Genomic DNA, 22,200 nt, shown 5'->3' on the forward strand with positions numbered 1-22,200 from the left:
CTGCTTGTTCAGAGCCAGGCCACTTTCCACTTTCTCATGTACAGGGTGCTGCAACCGCACATGCATGTGCTGCTGCCTACTTGTATGACATTATCAAAGACAATGACACCTGGTCGGCGCATGTACAGATGATGGCCATGATGCAGGAGTCTCTGAGGCAAGCGGGGCTCTTGGCTGCCCCCAAAAAGTGTGCTTTGGACATACGGAGGTACAGTATTTGGTGTACCACTTGGGGATGGGCAGGTGCACCCTCAAACAGGAAAGACAGCGGCAATCGAATCCTGCCAGACCCCCAAAACCAAAAACAGAGGTGAGGCGGTTTTGGGGGGCTGGTCAGCTGCTATCACTTTATTTACTGACCAGCCCCCTTACCTACCTGTTTTGTCAGCAAAAGGATCAACTGTCAGGGTCCTGGGTCTGAGCGACCCAGGATCCCTGATCAGTTATGGACTAATATTATAATATATATTTTGTATTGCTGTCCCTCGTTATCCCTGCTTGTATGTGTGTGTGTGTATGTGTTTCTGCGGGCGCCTTCAGCCCTGGTGGGTGTGGCCTTGCTGGCGGACTGGCCACACCCGAGCTGGTCTGTTTGTGAGTGTGAGCTTACCAAGTGAACTGAGGGTACTAACTACTGCCTCTATTTTCCCAGGAAGGATTGCTGGATGAGAGGGCAGCAGACACAGAGTGCACTGGCACTAGGGAGCAGGCACATGGGCACAAACACTGGGAGAAGACACGGAGTGGAAGTCGGGAGCACACGGGGATGTATTATTGTTGTGTATCAGTTCCATCACTGTAAATAAACGCACTGCTTGTACATAGAGCACCGCGCCTGGGTCCTCCTTCTCCACACCCCTCACGGTTTGCCATGCCGAACCGTGACATCAACTGTGTACAGCAAGAAGTTGTCTGAGCGAAAGAGTGCTTGGCGATCCAGGGGGTGACCAACATTCAAGTTCAAGATAGAGAGAGAGTTACCTCCTATTAGTATTGTTACCTCCTATTAGTTAGAAGGGACAGTGTGTTTGAGTGTGTATGCATATGGGTGTTTGTGTCCATAGGCTGGTGGATACTGATGTCTCTGTACCAGATGGCCTTTCAAACCTCTGCTCAGACCATTCCAGTGCATTAATAAAGTCACTGCCTTAATTGCATTGGTATCCAGCTCTGCAATTGTTCAAGTTCAAGGTGATCAGTGGGTGTGTGTGTGTGTGTGGCACAGTGTGATTTATGGCTGAGCTGCAGGGGAGGTGTGGAGGTTTCAGCGGAAGTGCCAGGTCATGCTGCCTATTATCAATTAAACACATCTCCCTTAATTTGTCTCAATATTACTCTAGGAAAGTCTACCTGACTAGGTAGAGTTAAACTGAGTGTATGGAGTCCTGTGGGGGGTTCTGCCATAACCATCTTGTTACACTAGTATGTAAGTAATCAAAAGACCTCATCATCATCAACCCACTGTCATGGTCCTGGGTCGTTGACCCAGCGTTTTGTGTTTTGTGATCATTTTCCTCTGTTCTAGTTCTTCGGTGCCCTCCCCCCTTGTGTCTCACCCCGCCAGCCGTGACACCCACAGCTTATTGTGATGGCATGGAAAAGCTCTGGGGAGTGTGAATTGCTCACTTATGCTGAGTCCCTCCTATATTAACCACCCTCGATGAGTAATATGGCTCTATTTAACTAATAGAGCCATATTACATATTACTTAATGTTCAGTCTCGAACAGTTCTTGACCAGCTCACCAAGTGCATCCAAATCACATGACCGATTGAGGAAAAAGGACCATCATCGTGTCTCTGTTTCAGCTTGCGCTAAAAGTGTGGACTTGAAACAGTGTGTCAGTCAAAAACAAAGGAAGTTGCAATCTCATCAAAAATCAGCAATACAGGTCACACAGAAAAAGACCACAAATACAGACACCTGCAGAAACACTGGCAATGACACTGCCAACCACAGGTGCCATAATACCCAATTAAATGGTATTTGTAATATAGACTAACACTACATTAGATCAGCTTAATATAATGAACTAACTAGAACTAACTAACAAACTTTATAAATTACAAATTTGTTCCATTTATTCCGCCCTAGTCCGTGGGTGAGAGAGTTCCTCCCAATGTATGGTTTTCATGCTGGTGTTGCTTCAGCCCCTGGCTCTTTCGAGCACTACACATCTGATGCAAACGTCAAAAGATTTAAGATTTATCAGAAATAAGTACAGTATCATAGCAAACAGACTGCATGAAAGTGCCAATGAAACCTTGTCTTGTCAAAAAACTAATAGCAGACTGATTGCATGTTGTTGGACTTGTTTTCCTATTTCATCATTGGACCCAATACAGTCATTTTTACCAGAAAAGTTAAAGCAAATGGATATGAAGAAATAGTTGGTTAACAAAGTTGCTGTTCTAGCCCTGTACCATCAGCATCTGTGGTAAATACACTTAAAAAAAAAAAAGAGAATTACCTCCGATTAGTATTATTAAAAAAGAATATGGTTTGAAGCTGATTAATAATTGTGACCCTTGTGTATTAAGAAGATATTAAACCATGACAACTTCTGTAGTGACAAGCTGTAGGACTGGTTTTAATAGTTCAAATAAAGAAGACATTAATACGCTTTGCGTGACATAGTGAGTCTGACAAAGTGGAAGTGCCGATTGTGCGCAAAGAAATAGGAGGGACAGTGTGTTTGTGTGCGCGTGTGTGTACGTGAGTGAAGACGAGGGGATTGGAGTGGGGGTTGATAAATCCACCCTACGGCTCTGATCACAGAGCAGCAGGAGCTGGACATGCCTAATGGAGATACAGAAAGTGCCCGCGCTTTGTTTTCCACAATTTCTCAACAGCTCCTGCAGAAAGCCGACACTTCATTGGTCGAAAGCCGTGCTGCTGAACATTGTGTTCTCCTGTATCTCTCTGCTCACTGCTGCTCTAAACCTTCTCGTCATCATTTCAGTCTCCCACTTCAGGCACAGATGATTTTTTTTATTGACAATAATGAAATGCAACTGATAAATATCTCTGTTTATAATTTTTACTTTCGTTTTGTTAGATAAATAAATATCTTTGTCTCAGTTATCACTGTTAAGTTGAATAGGCTTCTTCATGTCTTAATAATGAAACATTTTCACTAAGATGGTTTTAACATGATTGACAAAACATTTTCAGTGCAGCTGTCAGCAGTCTTATTTTCATCCTAATCTTACACTTCAGACACTTCAAACTGAAATTGCTTAGTGATGAGTGGAATCAATTTTGCATGTTCTTGGTGTATTTTAATCACAACTGAAATATTTTATTTGCCTCGATTGAATCATGCCTTATTAATAGGACTTTTTCACTGATGGAATTTTTACTGAAGACCTTTTGAAATGATGAATTACTTTTTTTTTTCTCTTTGTAGGAAACTTCACACACCAAGTAACATCGTCCTCCTCTCTCTGGCTGTCTCAGACTTTCTTGTGGGTCTTCTGTTGATGCCAGCAGAAATATTAAGAAGCACGACCTGCTGGGTACTTGGTGATCTTATGTGTTCTGTTTATTGGTATCTGATGGGCAACATTATCTGTGCTTCAATAGGGAACATAGTTCTAATATCAGTTGACCGTTATGTGGCTATTTGTGACCCCTTGCATTACCGCACCAGAATTACTGTGAAACGAACCAAACTCAGTGTGTGCTTATGTTGGTTTTATGCTATTTTCTACTGGAGTCTTTATATAAAGAATATCCTGATTGAACCGGGCAGGTATAATTCCTGCTACGGAGAGTGTATGTTTGTCAGCAGTGATATTGCAGGGATTATTGACCTTTTTTTAGCTTTTATTGTTCCACTTTCTGTCATCATAGTTCTTTATATGAGAGTATTTGTGGCGGCTGTGTCTCAAGCTCGTGCCATGCGCTCTCATGTTACATCTGTCACACTTCAGCATTCAAGCAATCAAGCAAAGAAATCTGAGCTGAAAGCAGCCAGGACTCTGGGGGTTCTTGTAGTTGTGTTTCTATTATGTTACTCTCCATTTTACTGCTATTATCTTGCTGAAGAAAATGTGGTCAATGATCCATCTGCATCTACTGTTATCATTATTTTTTACATTAACTCTTGTCTAAACCCTTTGATCTATGCCTTGTTTTACCCCTGGTTTAGAAATGCTGTTAAACTTATTGTCACTCTGCAGGTCTTCAAGCATAACTCCTGTGAGGCCAACATACTATAAAAGACTCTGAACTCTTCTCCAACTAATTTTTGTCATTATTTTCAGCTGTTAGATTTTTTTGGTTTGTAAGCACCATTTTATGTCAGTCATATATAGGGATGGGTACCGGTGTCCGGTGCCATGATGGCACCGGTTCTGACATAAACGGTAGTAACCAGACCGAAAAGCAGCGCACATTTCGGTGCTTTATTTCGGTGCTTTTTTTTCCTGAGCTGTGATACACTTTAGATTCTAGCCAATCATTTTACGTTTCCGAGGATAGTAGGCGGGGCCAGGTACGTACGTTCTTTTAGAGCAGAGCTACAGATTAAAAATGTCCAAGGCGAAGCGGTTAAAAGTCTGGCTGTACTTCATAGCAAAATATGCAAACTCAGCAGCCTGCAACAAGTGCTTTAAGCTGATACTGTGATACTGTCAAAGGAGGTAACACCTGAAATCCGATGAAACACCTGGCGACGCATAGCGTTTTTTTTAAAAGCCGAGAAATGCGCCGTATTTGATAGCTTGCTGCGAGACCTCACACCGAGCACATCTACTGCGGGTGGGTTGCCTGTTATGCAACATCCCCCAAAAACACGAAGAGGAGAGTCCTGGCCCCTAGCCCTGCCAGTGTAGCAGAAATGATGACGGATGATGATGGCAGCAGCAGCCGTTCTTCTCTGCGTGAATCGCTTAATGTTGTTCGAGTGTAATTTACGTTGAGTAGGCTAACCACGTTATTACATTAATGCATGTAAGGTGAACTAGCAAACATCATCATAGGTACATGCGGCTGTCTTCTTGTTTGATGGCAGATACTCTCTTCACCCTGGCTAAAAAGGCTAAAATGACCAAAGAAAAAGTGGAAAACAGTTAAACATGAGAGGTTTAGGACAAAGTTTGTGTTTTTTCCATTGTTTAAGCACTGCTTCCAGCCAAGAGTGATACCATATATGCCCCATAGCTGCAGAAAAAGCTAACATTGTTATATTTTTACAAAAAACAGCTGAACATGAGAGGTTTTTGGACCAATTTTGTGTTCTCCATTCTTTAAGCACCGGTTTGAGCACCGTTTGAGCACCGGCACCGTTTCAAAAGTACCGATTTGGCACCGGTATCGGATAAAACCTAAACGATACCCATCTCTAGTCATATATATATAGAAACTTAGCAAGCAGTTTGCTAACTGTAGCATGGGAGATGGGTGGTCTCGTAGGGTGTCTTGCATTGAAATCTGCTGCAATGACCCGGTTACTGCGTTCACCAGATATCAACACAATTTCGATCCGCTCCTCATGTGTTAACCTCTTCGACATGTCAATGGCTGTGAACAAAGAGACACTTGTAAATAACTCATGAAAGAATAAACTTACGTTGAAACCAAGCGCACCGTTGTTTTTCTTGTGACATTACCAATAAGTTTGATGTGTCACATGGCCCTCTTCCTATTGAAAAAACAAAAGTTGTATCCAAGATGGCCGACTTCTAAATGGCCACCATGGTCACCACCCATCTTAAGGAGTTTGCCCCCTCACATATACTAATGTGCCACAAACAGGACTTTAATATCACCAACCATTCCCATGTTATTACGGTGTACCGTATAAATGGCCCACCCTGTACATACATTCAGCAACCACTTTATCAGTTACACTTTACTCCAGTGCTCGCCACAATAATCCATATTTCTAATTAGCCTTTCTCATCAGCACCAATTCAATTTAATTGGATTTTATTTATATAGCGCCAAATCACAACATAGGCGCTTCATATTGTACAGTAGATCCTACAATAATAGATACTGAGAAAAACCCAACAATCATATGGCCCCCTATGAGCAAGCACTTGGGCGACAGTGGGAAGGAAAAACTCCCTTTTAACAGGAAGAAACCTCCAGCAGAACCAGGCTCAGGGAGGAGCAGTCATCTGCTGCGACCGCTTGGGGTGAGAGAAGGAAAACAGAATAAAAGACATGCTGTGGAACAGAGCCCAAGATTAATAGCAGGTACAATTCAATACAGAGAGGTCTATTAACACATAGTGAGTGAGAAAGGTGACTGGAAAGGAAAAACTCATCATGGTAATCCCCCAGCAGCCTACAGGGAGTGCAGAATTATTAGGCAAGTTGTATTTTTGAGAAATAATTTTATTATTGAACAACAACCATGTTCTCAATGAACCCAAAAAACTCATTAATATCAAAGCTGAATGTTTTTGGAAGTAGTTTTTAGTTTGTTTTTAGTTTTAGCTATTTTAGGGGGATATCTGTGTGTGCAGGTGACTATTACTGTGCATAATTATTAGGCAACTTAACAAAAAACAAATATATACCCATTTCAATTATTTATTTTTACCAGTGAAACCAATATAACATCTCCACATTCACAAATATACATTTCTGACATTCAAAAACAAAACAAAAACAAATCAGCGACCAATATAGCCACCTTTCTTTGCAAGGACACACTGTAACACCTAATAAGTTCACAGAACTCAAAAATTGTTGTGTAACAGATTACACAATTTTTTAGTGATGTTTTTAAAAGTTTTAAGTTTAACTAAAAATTATAGTTGCAGTTGCCTTAAATTACCTCAATGTTAACTCATAAATGTTGATATTCCTCAACTTATAATTAGGGAGTAATAAACTCAAAATGTTCAATATTTTTCAACTTAATTAAAAAAATAATTAATTAATGACGCTGGCCAAATCTTCCCCACATCAAGGTAAATTCAAGATGGCTGACTCAGCTTTCCTGAAGGAGCGACAAGACTCCACCCACCAGAACGTCACTAATATATGCTTCTTAAACTTTTTGAGCGTTCCAAAAAAATTAGCTAAAAAATATTGAGCCCTGTTGAATTAAAGCTGCATAAAAGCCAACAGAGCTCAATACTTTATAGTTTGCTCAACTACAAAACGACATTTGAGTGTTATGAGCTTATTAGTTATGAGCTAGAACAACTGTTAGGGATTACAGTGCACTCAAAAGCCTGCCATCCATGGATTCTGTCAGTGTTTTGATCTGTTCACCATCAACATTGCGTGCAGCAGCAACCACAGCCTCCCAGACACTGTTCAGAGAGGTGTACTGTTTTCCCTCCTTGTAAATCTAACATTTGATGATGGACCACAGGTTCTCAATGGGGTTCAGATCAGGTGAATGAGGTGGCCATGTCATTAGTTTTTCTTCTTTTATACCCTTTCTTGCCAGCCACGCTGTGGAGTACTTGGACGCGTGTGATGGAGCATTGTCCTGCATGAAAATCATGTTTTTCTTGAAGGATGCAGACTTCTTCCTGTACCACTGCTTGAAGAAGGTGTCTTCCAGAAACTGGCAGTAGGACTGGGAGTTGAGCTTGACTCCATCCTCAACCCGAAAAGGCCCCACAAGCTCATCTTTGATGATACCAGCCCAAACCAGTACTCCACCTCCACCTTGCTGGCGTCTGAGTCGGACTGGAGCTCTCTGCCCTTTACCAATCCAGCCACGGGCCCATCAAGACTCACTCTCATTTCATCAGTCCATAAAACCTTAGAAAAATCAGTCTTGAGATATTTCTTGACCCAGTCTTGACATTTCAGCTTGTGTGTCTTGTTCAGTGGTGGTCATCTTTCAGCCTTTCTTACCTTGGCCATGTCTCTGAGTATTGCACACCTTGTGCTTTTGGGCACTCCAGTGATGTTGCAGCTCTGAAATATGGCCAAACTGGTGGCAAGTGGCATCTTGGCAGCTGCACGCTTGACTTTTCTCAGTTCATGGGCAGTTATTTTGCGCCTTGGTTTTTCCACACGCTTCTTGCGACCCTGTTGACTATTTTGAATGAAACGCTTGATTGTTCGATGATCACGCTTCAGAAGCTTTGCAATTTTGAGACTGCTGCATCCCTCTGCAAGATATCTCACTATTTTTGACTTTTCTGAGCCTGCCAAGTCCTTCTTTTGACCCATTTTGCCAAAGGAAAGGACGTTGCCTAATAATTATGCACACCTGATATAGGGTGTTGATGTCATTAGACCACACCCCTTCTCATTACAGAGATGCACATCACCTAATATGCTTAATTGGTAGTAGGCTTTCGAGCCTATACAGCTTGGAGTAAGACAACATGCATGAAGAGGATGATGTGGACAAAATACTCATTTGCCTAATAATTCTGCACTCCCTGTATAACTATTGCAGGGTAACTAAGGGAGGATTCAGGGTCACCTGATCCAGCCCTAACTATATGCAAAAAGGAAAGTTTTAAGCCTAATTTTAAAAGTAGAGATAGTCAAAGCATTTAGGCATGTCGATATAATCAAGGTGGTGCCTGCTGGAGGTCAAACCGAGGATCAAAAAATGAAAAAAAGATGAGTAAATGTGGCATAATTGTTGATGTCAAACCAGCGGATCTGAGTATTTCAGAGACATACTGATGTACTGAGATTTTTCTGCACAAACATCTCCAGAGTTTATGGAGTGGTCTGAAATGAGAAAATTATTCAGTGTGCTGTAGTTTTCTGGGTTGAAATCCTTTGTTGATGTCAGAGGAGAATGGCTAGACTACTTCAAGCTGATAGGAAGGCAACAGAACCCAAAATAACCACTTATTACAAACAAACAACTAAGATCATGAAACTGAAGCTATATTTTGCACAAAAAGTGTCAGACGGATTCGTGCTGTGGTTACAATGACGCAGACGCTGTACCAGTCTGAAGGGTGAAGAGACAGTTAAACATAAAAGTGAATCTCTTGATTTACCGGTCGATCTCTGTCCCCACCCTAACCTATGGTCACAAAGTTTAGGTAGTGACCAAAAGAATGAGATCATGGATACAAGCAGCGGAAATAAGCTTTCTCTGAAGGATGGCTGGTTTCTTTCTCCCTTAGAGATAGGGTGAGGAGTTCAGCCATCCAGGAGGGGCTGAGAGTAGAGCTGCTACTTCTCCACATCGAAAGGAGCCAGTTGAGGTGGTTCAAGCATCTGATAATGATGCATCCCAGGCACATTCTGTGTTAGGTGTTTGTGGAAGCAGGTTTCTTTTCTGTTGTGTTAATCACATCAGGGATGTAAGGCCTTAGGTGACGGCCAAGCAGAAAACGAGGTAATAATTCTCTCTGCAAGGGAGAAGGTATAGCCCCCCCCCCCCCCCTCCCCAAGAGGGGCCAACATGTAAGAGTTTGTGGAATGTTCTTTGTCTCTGTCTCTGTGTATAAGATGTAAGGGCGGTGGCCACAATTCAGAGATGGTCCTAGTGTTTCACTGGGATGCTCTCTCCTGGACAAGCTGGAGGAGTTGGTTGGTGAGAGGGAGGTCTGGGGTTCTCTCTTTAGGCTGCTGCCCCTGCCAGCCACCGATAAGTGGAAGAAGATGGATGGATTGATGCAAAACTGTTCACGAAGTGAAAGATATCGAGCTACATTCCAAGTCATACTAAACTTTTTTTTATCCCTTTTGAAGGCAATTTGATCCATAGTGTAGTGATTTATATGTTTAACTGTCAAGCAAACAATCCCTGGTTCAAGCTTGAGAGAAAACGTAAATCCTTTGAGGGTTATGTCATGAAGGGTGTCTAGTGTAAAAATCTGCCGAATCAACTCTATAATGAATGGTTAATGTGGGTAATGTAGTTAAGAGTAGCTTTTTTTTTTTTTCTTTCAAAATTTCTAGACTACACCTAATACCACTAGGTAGCAATAATGTACCAATGGGCAATAGGCCCTGCACTTTGAGTGGTCTGTCCACAGTGTTTCCAAATGGGACCCAAAGGGACAAGTTCGGAAGACAGACAGACATGTCTGTCTTCATGCATGTGCTAATATTGGTCAATTTTGTCAGCAATTCTTAGCCTTGTTCTGTTTTCTATAGCAGTGTGTTTGCAACAGATAATCCAATTCAACTAGGCAGATGTAATCCCTGCTAGAGAGAATGTGTGATTCTCATACGCTGCATTACTGGGACTATTTTTTAACCTTGGTTGTTCCATTTACTCTTATATTATAAGGGATATGGGTTACAGCCATTCCTCTAACACCATTTGCATATAATGTTGTTTTTTGCACAGTCAAAGGAGCATTCAAGAAACATTTCACTGTGTGTTGTGCTCGTATGACTATGCATGTGATAAATAAAGAATTTTCTGGGATGCTTAGGACTCATATTGCACTGCTGAAAATAGTTTATTTTGATGCATATGCTGTTTTTTTTTGCAAATTTGCATTATAATATTTATTTTCGTTTTTGCTGCAGTATATAAAAATTGGTGTATTTCAGAAATAATAATATGAAGACACTTAAAATAAATTTCCTGTGGTGGGAAACTATTTTGTGCAACTTTTTTGTATTTACAGTTTTGAGGGATAAGCCTCTTAAATTTCTCTAACTAGAAATATATGTTAAAAAAAAAACAATTTTAATTCTTTTTGTAGTTTATTGCACTTTGTTGCAATTTATGTAAGTACTATGCACTTAATGCAGACATATTATTAAAATTTGGGCTATAATGGTTGTACTGATGTATATCAACTTGAAATGCTCCCAAAAATGGCTCCACAACATGTAAAAATATAATATGAGCTCTGGCGAACTTGGTTCTATGGTAAGCCCAGGTTAGGCCTGGAAGTATCCCCACAGTAGCAGCTAGGTGCAGTTTAGGACATAATGGCTTCCGGGTAGCTATGCTATGGGGACGTGAAAGGGATTGCTCGTTGTGGCATTTGACTGTATGGCGCACTTTGTTATATTTTCGCTTAGGTGATACTTTTATTTATTCACATCATGTAAAATGTAATAAATAAATTATAAAATACAAAAACCAACTATTTGCATTTCAACTCCTAACTATTTAAATTTCAGCTTTTTCCTTTTAAACAAATTTAAAACAACACAAAACACTGCAAACCACAACACAATAAAATATAAATTAAAATATGCAAAGCAAAAAGATGCACATTCTCTGTCATATGGGCTTGCATGAATAAAGTTTCTGAGTCCTTTATCATCTGCAACTGAAAATAGTTGTGGATGATTACTGGCATAAGTAATTTGAATGCTAGTGTTCGTGGAATTGAAGTGGTCAAAAATGCTTTTTTTCCCCTCTGTAATTAATGCAGTAGATTACCACATGGGCCCATTTCCTGATTTAAAGCAGTTTACTGGAGCAGGGTTCATAGTCTTTTTATAGTATGTTGGCCTCACAGGAGTTATGCTTGAATATCTGCAATGTGATAATAAGTTTAACAGCATTTCTAAACCAGGGGTAAAACAGGGCATAGATCAAAGGGTTTATACAAGAGTTAAAATAAAAGATAAAGATCACAAAAGATGTAGCTGGATCATTGACAGCATTTTTATCAGTGAGAGAGTAGCAATAAAATGGACAGTAGCATGACAGAAACACAACTACAAGAACCCCCAGAGTCCTGGCTGCTTTCAGCTCAGATTTGTTTGTTTGATTCAATGAACGCTGAAGTGTGACAGCCGTAACATGAGAGCGCATGGCACGAGCCTGAGACACAGCCACCACAAATACTCTCATATACAGAACTATGATGACAGAAACTGGAAGAATAAAAAATAAAATAAGGTCAACCATTCCAGCAAAATCACTGATGACAAGCACACACTCACCATAACAGGAATTATACCTGCCTGGTTCAATCAGCATTTCTTGCGTATAAAGACTGCAGTAGAAAGTTGAATAAAACCAACACAGACAAACACTGAGTTTGACTCTTGCCACAGTAATTCTCGTGGAGTAATGCAGAGGGTCACAAATAGCCACATAACGGTCAATTGATATAAGAACTATGTTCCCTATTGAAGCACAGGTAATGTTTACAGTCAGAAAAAAATAAACAGAACACATAAGATCACCAAGTACCCAGCACGTCATGCTTCTAAGGATTTCTGCTGGCATCAGCAAGAGACCCATGAGAAAGTCTGAGACAGCAAGAGAGAGCAGGAGGATGTTGCTGGGTGTGTGAAGCTTCCTGAAATAGAACAAAAAAGAATATATTAGTAATTTTAAAATGTAAAAAGGTCCATTATTAAGACTGTAAGACAAAGACATTAAGGTGTATAAAAATTAAATATTGTGGTTTAAATTGACCAAGAATGTGCCAAATTAATTTCAATTTAGATAATAAATCATGGTGTTAAACTTTTTAAATGAAGATACAGTTTAAGTTTTAGAAACATTATATGTGCCTGAAGTAGGAGACTGAGATGATCACGAGAAGGTTTAGAGCAGCAGTGAGCAGAGAGATGCAGGACAGGACAATGTTCAGGAGCACAGCTTTGGACCAGCGAAGCGTCGGCTTCCTGCAGGAGCTGTTGAGGAGTTGTGGAAAACAGAGCTCAGCTCCTTTCTGTATCTCCATCATCAGACAACTACAACCTCTGCAGCTCTCTGACCTGATCTCATTATTATACAGCAGATTTATCTCTGCGTCTGATCTGTCTCCTCCTCTCATTCATGCTCTGTAGAATTCGCTCCTATTTCTCTCTGCACAACCTCTTGGACTGTCATACACCTAATTTATTTTGTTCAACCTCTCTTTCCTTTGCTCTGCTGTGCCTCTTTTTCTCTCTCCCAGTCCTCTCTCCTGTTATTTCTGTCTTTCTCTCATGTGGGCAATTTTGATTTCTTTGCATTTGCTTCACCTGTGGAGTTCCTGCTCCACTCCAATTTCACTTCACCTATTGTATTCTCAAATGCAACTTTCACTTGGTGAACATAATTTGTTCTTACAATAAACTATTAGTAAACTGGCTGAAGGGAGCAATCAAAGTGAAGAAGGGGACCTATCAGGGTTAGTCTGTGGACCTCATCCCTAATATCCAATCTCTAATATTCCTCTAATATCTCTAGTAGTTGGTGCATTGTCCCAATTGCCATCTCCATCTGAGAGAGCACAGACCTTCCTCTTTTCTGGTGGCTGCCACATGAGCTCTGAGCACACTAGCACAAAATAAGGACACCGAGATTCACAGTAAAACTTACAAAAATGATACAGAAAGAAGAGTTAGCACTCACTGCAGATACTAAAAATTATTTTATGCATGTATACTGCTAAAACAGTGTGTTCAAATGTAATTACTATTAACTAGTTCTGATTCTCTCTGCATTTTTGGTCGTAGAAAATCAGGGCTTAGAGAGAGTGTCATTTCTAAAATGTCCTCTTGTGAGATCGGTGAGCAAATTATTTTACCTGTTCATTATTTATTTTCACTTTTTATGAGTTCACTGTGAGTAAAATATTTCTAACATTTACTGAAGAAATAGTTTACAATGTTTTGTAGAAAGCTATACTTTATTTTGCTTAAAAGAAAACTTGAGGCAATGTCCTGCAGTGGTATTTTTTATTCAGAATGTGATTGAAATTGTAAATATTTAAATTATTGAGAGAAGACTGAAGAAGCATTTAAAAAGAGTGTTACATATTTTGGTATTTTATTTTCAATTGTAAGCATGGTTAATGTTACAAGCAGTAATTTTTTATTTGCTAACAAATTGTGAAGTGTTAATTTTTACAAACTCAGTATGTCCTATGACACTGTCGTTGACAGGTCAGGTTTTTTGTTAAATGCGTTAGATTGGATCTGATATTGATGATGAGCCAATCCTGTTGATGGACCAGTTGATTTTTTCCCGTGCTCCAAAACAGAGTGTGGTAGGCCAGCTGCAACAGAAATCTCACGCCATTTTGAACTTGCTGTCCCCTTTCAAACACACACACACACACACACACACACACACACACACACACACACACACACACACACACACATTCCCCTAGACTTTTGGACATTTTACTTGAAACCTTTAAGGACTTTTACAGACTCCACACATCTCTGCACACAGGAAGTAGACTTGGTGTAGGCAAGTTGGACCTGTTCCTCCAATTTAAGGTTTTACTCCAATCAGCTAACAAGGTCTATGCTATGTCAAATTAATGTTGCTATTTATTTTCTTTGAGAATCAACCCGTGTCTGAACTTGGGAAAAAACGGGGCATATACACAGATTTTTTCAATAAGTAAGGAGCAAGCCGAATATGGTTTTGAGCATAGGGGTGTAAATGTATGTATTTGTTTGTCACTGTTTTTGGTCTATGGCAGTGGTTCCCAAACTTTTTTGGCTGCGCCCCCCTTTGTTTTACAAGAAAAATGTTCGCGCACCCGCGTGCACACGCACACATCCTCCAACCACAAACACCCATATTTTGCTCCATTGCAGTTTATTTCACACCTCAAACATTTAGTAAACAATTAAGCAAATACAAGTAATCTGCAATAAATTACAGGTAGCAATGAAATAAACTACTAACTCTTTTACGCTACGTCCACACCTACACGGGTATTTGTGAAAACGCAGCTGTTTCGTCCACACGTAAACGGCGTTTCGAATCACCGAAAACTGAGATTTTTTTAAAACTCCTTTTTTGCGTTTAGTGTGGACGAGAAATACAGAGTTCGTCACGCAATGTCAAAGGTATGTGCCTTTTTTCACGTCACGCTGTGCGCCACGTTATTGTTTATATGGAATAAATTGCAGAATGGCAGATAGAGACAAAATGTTAATCTGACTATCTGCAGGTTTTACACGCTTACATACACGCGCAGTTAATGTCCCTCCATTTAGAAAGGCAGAGGCGTCACGATGTGATTATTTTACGTGTAGTTGTTGTGGTATGTATTTGTCTGTTTTTGGTTTGGTACTTGTTTTGTTTAAAAGGTGTAAAACCTGTAGAGAGGGAGGGCTGAATAAAAGTGAAAAAGTAGTATCAAAGTAGTATAGAATTAGTCCATTTACTGTTAATAAATAAAACAAGTACAATAAATAAATTCATTGAGTAAGAACTTAAGGAAAAAAATTGAGGACAGGATAAAAAAAATTAATTGATTGATCAACAAAGAGTAGTGATAAAGCATAAAGAAATACTGGCAATTCAAAAAAAGATTAAGCAACGAAAGAAAGAAATTGAAAATAATTGGAAGAATAATAAAATAACAGATGATGTTGAAATAAGTAATAACAAATTAAAAACAGTAAATGAATACACGAGCAACAAAATAATTAAGGTATAATTATATAGGAAGAGTGAAATATAAAAGAAAAATTACAATGGCTACTACCACCCCTGCAACATTCAATGAAGAAGAACTAGCAGCTCCCAGCAATATGAGACACCTCAAGGACTTTGTAAATGCCAAATGTTGGAAAGAGAAACGGAGAAGAAAAAAAGGGCAAAATCGTAAAAATGCTTCGATGATGTCTGGATGGCGTGGGAAAAAGGATTTCTCACTACACATCCAGGAGCACCACTCCCAACTAATGATACAATACAAGCCCTGCATCAAAAAGCAAAAGAGAATTATGATAAGGCACGTGCAGCATGGGAAGAGGGAGTAAGAAAGGCTTTGGGTTCAAAGAAAGTGGACATGGATAAAAAAAAAGAGATCTTCTGGTCACAATAACAACAATGTGTCAAATGATGGTTAACAGGAAGAGGCATAATCATTTAACACAAAGTCATAGTGTTAAAGAAATTGAAACTGGACCAACTGTTGTACAGACCACACCCATGGTTTCACTTCTACATCCCTTCCTATTAATGAACCCTTTTTTTTTTTTGCCTGTCCCGTTTGGCTCTTCTGCCATCAGAATTATTGTCTAAAGGCAAAGAAAGATGCCCAACGGATTTACTTTACCAAATTGACCATCCCAGCCTTGCCGTAATGGTCAATTTGATTCACCTTTTATTGTTTATTTTATTTTCACTTGTTAAATACGGGACAGACTTGACTGGGGAAAAGAAAGGGGAGAAAGAAAGAGGGAAAGAAAAACAGCGGGGAAGAGGGACGGGGATAAAGGGAAAAACAACAGCGCACAGTGTGCTTTGAGGTAGGAGCCAAAAAGGGTGTAGTTTGTGTGTGTGAGCACCCGTGTGTACACCTGTGAGCATGAGCACGCTTGTATTTAAAAGGTTCCTACATGTAATGATCTGTTAGAGGGTGTGGGGAGCCACTGCCCCGTCCTCCAGGGCATGAAGCAGGTATGGAGGAGATCAAATCTCCAGACATCCAGAGGCCCTCAGAACACAAGAAACCAAGGAAGACCAACAGAGGGGCAGCCGCGCGACTGTCCCAGAAAGAGCTGAGGAGAGTCCCAGATGAGGGATCACTCAGTAGCTGCGGAGCAGAAGCCAGGAGGGGGGGCTGCCTGTGAGCTCCGCCGGCAGCCAGCTGCGCCCTCGGAGGGGGGGAAACTGCACCCAAGCCAGGTAGTGTTACCCTTTTCCCTGGGGTGGAGAGAAGCAGACTGCCCTGACTCGGCAGCAGCAGGGAGGCCCCACATTCCAGACCCTGATCGGGCGGCCATCTCCTCCTCCTAGCCCCCCCACTCCGACAGGCTGCAGAGAACGGGGGTGTGTAAAGACTCCAAAGCTTCTTCTGCCCGCTCATATGTAGTGTTGATGCATGTGTGTTCTAAGGTGCATTTAAAACCCAGGAGGACATGGAGCTACCTGACCAGAGAGCAGCAGGTAAGCGCATAGCCTGTCCTGATAGCCCTCAGTGTCTACGTGTATTTAAAATTGAGAGGTGGGCAATGACGCAGGGGTGAAAGGAAGGAAGGGAGGGGCAAGTGACCCCTCCCTGGGGCCAGCTCCCCTGCTGACCCCAGTAGGCATCTCCATACTCTGCAACCCGCCAGGGAAAGGGGGCCCAGGCCCATCCGGACCGGGGCACAGTTCGGCGGCGCTGCCTGGCCCCACAGAGCCCAGGACTTAGCCCACACGACCCCACCACAGAGAAAACTCCACCCACCCTGCCATCCACTCATCTTCCAGACTACACAAGACAATAGACGCCCAGGCTGAGATCTTCCTCCACCTCTGATCATTTATAAAGTGTTGCTCATATATAACTTGTTCATGGTAAAATGTACAAAGTCTAAATAAGTGATTCAAGTATTTAGAAGCACATTTATATATATATAATGATTAAGATATAAGTGCATTGTTTGAGTGTGTTAATGGAGGTTTTATTAATACTTATTTCATATTGTAATTCATAGTTAATTCAGGCACTTACTAGTTGTTAAGTATTTTGTTTGACCTCATGTAAATGGAGTGTCGTACCATTATAAAGCATTAATGAAAATGAAAGTAGCTTAAGACTCTAGCAAGTCTCAACTATCCTTACAACAGAAAAATTATGTACATATAGATATTTATTGCCAGATGCAAACGTAACCCACCTGAGGTTTACAGAATACTAAGTTTAAAAGCGAGGTTTGAAAGAAGACTGCAATGCTAATGCATCAAAAAACAGCATAACTGTAAGGCTAGTTAGCCACGTTAGCTCAGCTCAGCTAAATTAGGGGAGGCAAACTTTGCAGGGCATGTTTAATGGTGTGCTATCAGTTTCTACTTTTAACTATATTTTAGTAACAGTTCCTTCATGGAAATTCTTTACTTTTTCTCAAGGAAGTTTACATATTTGTCAACTTCATTATCTTGAAAGTTCATTAAAAACAGCAGTTAAAGCTAGAAAAAACATTTTTATTAACTAGATAAAACAATCTACTTAAACAACCTACATACCTGCTTCTCTTCTATTGATGGATTTTTAGCATGATTGCCTTCTTTTTCCTCAAAACTGTTATGATATATTTAAAAGGTAACATTTACTGAGATGCTAATTAATATATTAGCCATATTCACAGGTGTGGAAATAGTTAGCTAACTTTTGATTTTTGAGAAAAAAAATTTTTGGTATTAAGCATATGATACAATTGTATCAGAGCTAGAAAAACAACACAGCTGTAAATCAATGTGTGTTTAAGAAACACAGCCAAAGTCAATGTCATTATTGGTTATAAAATAGAAAGTGGCTTAAGCTGAATGCTCTTCATGTTCAAGTTAACTTAAATGTTAACATTTAAACAAATTTTATCGTACTGAATTCATACACATCTCAATACATAGAAGACAGCATTTTTATATTTCCAGACTATGGACACATTCATTTACTGGATTTGAAATCTTTATATAGCAGATGTTAGTCAAGTCACTCCGCATTATCTCTGTAGTATGTTGATCTCACTGCTGTTAGCCTTTAATATCTGCAGAGTGATGATAAGTTTAACAGCATTTCTAAACCAGGAGTAAAACAGTGCATACATTAATGGGTTTAGGCAAGAGTTAAAATAATAAACAATGAGGATAGAAGATGCAGAAGAAGCAGCTGGATCATTGCCTGCAAGAAAAAAGTAGCAGTAAAATGGACAGTAGCACGCCAGAAACACAACTACAAGAATCCCAAGGTTCCTGGCTGCTTTCAGCTCAGATTTGTTTGCTTGATTCAGTGGCCGCTGAAGTGTGACAGCTGTAACATGAGAGCGCATGGCACGAGCCTGAGACACAACCACCACAAACACTCTCGTATACAGAACTACGATGATCGTAACTGGAACTATAAGAGATACAACAAAGTCAACAATTCCAATAATATCATCAACAACAAAAACACACTCTCCATAGCAGGAACCATACCTGCCTGGGTTTATCAGGGCATGCTTTGTATAGATGATGTTGTACAAAATAGCATAAAGCCAGCACAGAAAAACACTGAGTTTGACTCTCGGCACAGTGATTCTGGTGGGGTAATGCAGAGGGTCACAAATAGCCACATAGCGGTCAACTGATACGAGAATAATCATTTCAAATGAAGCATTGATAAGAATGCAGCTCAGATAAGTATAAAGTGAACACATGAGATCACCAAATACCCAGCAGGCCGTGTTTTTGAAGATTTCTACCGGCATCAACAAAAAACAGACAAAAAAGTCAGAGACAGCCAGAGAGAGGATGATGATGTTACTGGGAGTGTGGAGCTGCCTGCAGGGAGACAGAAAATTATAAATTACACATTAATCATGTCAAAATATCTTCAATGAAGATGTTCTATTAGAGGCATGGTGTAATTAAGGAAATAAAACCTATACAGTCATGATGAAGTACACACAGGACATTCATCTTGACATAATTCATTAATTACTTAACTAATTTACTAACTAATTACTAAACTTGATTTTCTAAAAGTTGAACTTTAGTTTCATCTGAGAGGTTAATCTCTGCCTGAAGTGGGAGACTGAGATGATGATGAACAGATTAAGAGCAGCAGTGATCAGAGAGATGGACGAAAGCCCAACGTTCAGGAGCACCGTTTTGGACCAGTGAAGTGTCGGCTTCCTGCAGGAACTGTTCAGTAGCTCTGGAAAACAGAGCTCTGCCTCTGGATGCATCTGGATCTCCATCATCAGGTTCCTGCAGCAGTCTAATCAGAATTTTCTGTCATACAACAAATTTATCTCCTTCTACCATACCTCCCATCTACTGTTGTGCTCCCTGGAGAATGATATCCTCCCTCTTTTTGTGCACACAACCTCTTGTACTTTTCACTTTTGATTTCTCCGTCTCCCATCCAAACATATCTATCACAATTAAAACCAGAAGATTTACATTTTAATGGCCAAAACTACAAACTTGGGCCTAAAAACAGTCATCTACAAATCAGCCATCCAATTGTCTCTGTTCTCCTTTTACAATCAGTATGTAAGAGTTAAGATCAATATTTTATGCAGCACCTAATCCAGATAAGCTGAATACACACAGGCAATCAATACAATCCTTGATTTATGGCACAATTAATTTGTTCTTACTGTGTAATTGATGCTTATGTTAGTTTCATTTATAATCAAGATACCTAAGTTAGTGTTGTTCCAACAAAACTGACATCATACAGTTTCATATGATGATGTTATAACATATATACAAAACCTCCTAGCACTGAGATTTCAGTCATTCTGTAACTGCAGTGACAATACAGACTTTTATACAGTTTTTAGTTTTTCTGTCAACGTAGTTATAATCAGCAGTCACAGAATCAACTGTTGTCTGTGATTACGCTTGTGGGACAAGACATGAACAATAAATGTTAAATTACAGGCACTTCTATTTGATTGAATCTTGAAAATGTGCACCCTTTAAAAATATGAAGGAAAAAAATGTGGCTCTCTGTAAAATGTAAAAAAAGAAAAAAAAAACACAGAATGCAGGGTGCTGGCATTGTTGATTGATTGAGCAGGCAGCCCGTACGACAAAAATCTACTGCCAAGGCCTGGATTTGACTCCACACCAGGCTATTTGCGTGGCTAAATGCCAAAAACATTAAAAAGAAAACACAAATTGCAATAATTTGTAAACCTCATAAATACAATTTGTATTCCCAAAATAACAAGTAACAGAAAATACACCAAATATTTAAAAAGAGGACATGGAACTTTTTTTGCTTGCCCTGTCTCGCAGTGCAGCAATCAGAATTGTTGAAAACACACTGAACATCTGCTTCAACGCCTGTTAAAAAGAAACAACATAGCAGGAAAACCATAGCAACAACCAACATATGCATAAGTACCACTAAATAATAAATATTAAATGTTACTGAGCAGGACAGAGTATTAATGATACATGACATGTTTAGAGACAGCAGTCGACTAAGATATTGTGAGTCTGTATCTGTGTGCAAATCTGTGCGTGGGAGCATGCTTGTGTTCATGAGGTTTCTCCATTTAAGTATCTAATAGTGTGTGGGGGGAACATTGATCAGTTTCAATATGATGGCAGCAACACGTCTCTGGGAAAGGGCAATGTTTACTATGTGTTGCATCCCCTCTTTGTTTCGCAACAGTCCATATACAACAGAGAAGTGAGGAGACCTCTGGCTGTTATTTACTCTGGGAAAAACTGCACAGAGGTTTATGAAAACAAGCAGTATGTCTGGAAAATAGTGCAGAAGTCTCTGCAAGAGTTCAAAGAGAGGAGAGAAACACAACTACAGGAATCCCAAGAGTCCTGGCTGCTTTCAGCTCCGATTTGTTTGCTTGATTCAGTGACATGAGACCGCATGGCTCGAGCCTGAGACACAGCCACCACAAACACTCAAATATAAACAACTGTGATGATAATAACTGGAGCAAAAAAAGAGAAAACTAGGTCAAAAATCCCTGCAATATCATTAATGACAAACACACACTCTCCATAGCAGGAATTATACCTGCCTGGTTCAACTAGGATATCCTTCATGTAGAGACTGCAGTAGAAAACAGCATAAAACCAACGCAGACAAACACTAAATTTGACTCTCGCCACAGTCATTCTGGTGGGGTAATGCAGAGGGTCACAAATCGCCACATAACGGTCAACTGAGATGAGAACTATGTTCCCTATTGAAGCACAGACAATGTTGCTGGTCATATAAATATAAAGTAAACACATAAGATCTCACTATGTTATCCCTCTAACAGCCTTCACATGTTCTCACTGTAATTTCCCCTCATGAATGAATTTATGCTGCACTAATGTGAATGTTTGCAGGGAAATCAAAAGCATTTCACTCGCAGTACTCGAGCTGACTTACCTTTGTTTGAATGACGACTTGTACGCGCTGACTCCACAGACAAGGTCAGGCTACGTCAATAGCGGTTGGTCTTCAGGGTTTCTACTCCACGGCCGTATTTCATACGGGTCCACATTTCCAATGCACGCTATTTTCTGCAAGTACCGCTGCTTCGCCTCTGGACGCAATCGGTCTCTAAACAGTTCATTCTCTTTTGAGCTGCTTTTAAGCATCTTTCTTGTAGTCGTCGTTCCAACACAGTGTGTTTGTGTTGATTCGTAGACCCCGAAAATGGCGCTGCGCTCCCATAATGCATTGCGGCGTGACGTCAACTCCTAAGCCCTATAGTGCATACTATAACAGCAGATTTATGATCGAGGCCACATTCCTGTGAGGAAGTTGTGAGGAAGTGTTGTTTCTGTTAGTATCCGTGTGAGTTCAAAACTATTCTACAATGCACTGTGTGCAGTAAAAGACAAAACACAAATATATGATGCTAATTATGAGATATTAGTCTTAACATTAAAATACACTAATACACTGTTGG

General features: G+C 40.2%; 4 protein-coding genes across 11 annotated transcripts in view; 2 read left to right on the forward strand and 2 right to left on the reverse strand.

The window, feature by feature from the left end:
- The first annotated feature begins 2,802 nt into the window (after positions 1–2,802).
- LOC147311106 (trace amine-associated receptor 13c-like) lies at positions 2,803–4,223 on the forward strand. Of its 3 annotated transcripts, none has more exons than XM_086266014.1 (2): positions 2,803–2,975; positions 3,410–4,223. In XM_086266014.1, the coding sequence occupies exons 1-2, from the start codon at positions 2,803–2,805 to the stop codon at positions 4,221–4,223; spliced, it is 987 nt and encodes a 328-aa protein (XP_086122140.1). The 3 variants fall into 3 exon arrangements, with proteins under 3 accessions (XP_086122140.1, XP_086122141.1, XP_086122142.1); XM_086266015.1 differs by having other exon boundaries at positions 2,833–3,029; XM_086266016.1 differs by having other exon boundaries at positions 2,833–2,879.
- A 2,118-nt stretch (positions 4,224–6,341) lies between these two features.
- Positions 6,342–22,200, forward strand: part of LOC147311107 (trace amine-associated receptor 13c-like) — a 61,777-nt gene continuing 45,918 nt past the window's right edge. The window contains exon 1 of the mRNA XM_086266036.1: positions 6,342–6,473. The gene's annotated coding sequence lies outside the window, so the exon portion shown is untranslated. The remainder of the gene's footprint in view (positions 6,474–22,200) is intronic.
- LOC147311108 (trace amine-associated receptor 13c-like) lies at positions 11,366–13,195 on the reverse strand. 6 transcript variants are annotated; one of them, XM_086266133.1, is made up of 2 exons: positions 13,177–13,195; positions 11,366–12,207 (listed from the first exon to the last, which is right to left on the reverse strand). In XM_086266133.1, the coding sequence occupies exon 2, from the start codon at positions 12,119–12,121 to the stop codon at positions 11,366–11,368; it is 756 nt and encodes a 251-aa protein (XP_086122259.1). In that variant the 5' UTR covers positions 12,122–12,207; positions 13,177–13,195. The 6 variants fall into 6 exon arrangements, with proteins under 6 accessions (XP_086122259.1, XP_086122255.1, XP_086122256.1 ...); XM_086266129.1 differs by lacking the exon at positions 13,177–13,195 and adding an exon at positions 12,397–12,572 and having other exon boundaries at positions 11,366–12,179; XM_086266130.1 differs by lacking the exon at positions 13,177–13,195 and adding an exon at positions 12,493–12,569 and having other exon boundaries at positions 11,366–12,179.
- Positions 18,274–19,500, reverse strand: LOC147311109 (trace amine-associated receptor 13c-like). Its single transcript, XM_086265626.1, has 2 exons — positions 19,430–19,500; positions 18,274–19,093 (listed from the first exon to the last, which is right to left on the reverse strand). The coding sequence occupies exons 1-2, from the start codon at positions 19,498–19,500 to the stop codon at positions 18,274–18,276; spliced, it is 891 nt and encodes a 296-aa protein (XP_086121752.1).

Source organism: Aulonocara sp. 'chitande type north' Nkhata Bay, linkage group LG16 (assembly GCF_057382095.1).
Source record: "Aulonocara sp. 'chitande type north' Nkhata Bay isolate Kocher_YH1m ecotype deep benthic linkage group LG16, A_spYH_male_GT1.1, whole genome shotgun sequence".
Classification (NCBI taxonomy): domain Eukaryota; kingdom Metazoa; phylum Chordata; class Actinopteri; order Cichliformes; family Cichlidae; genus Aulonocara; species Aulonocara sp. 'chitande type north' Nkhata Bay.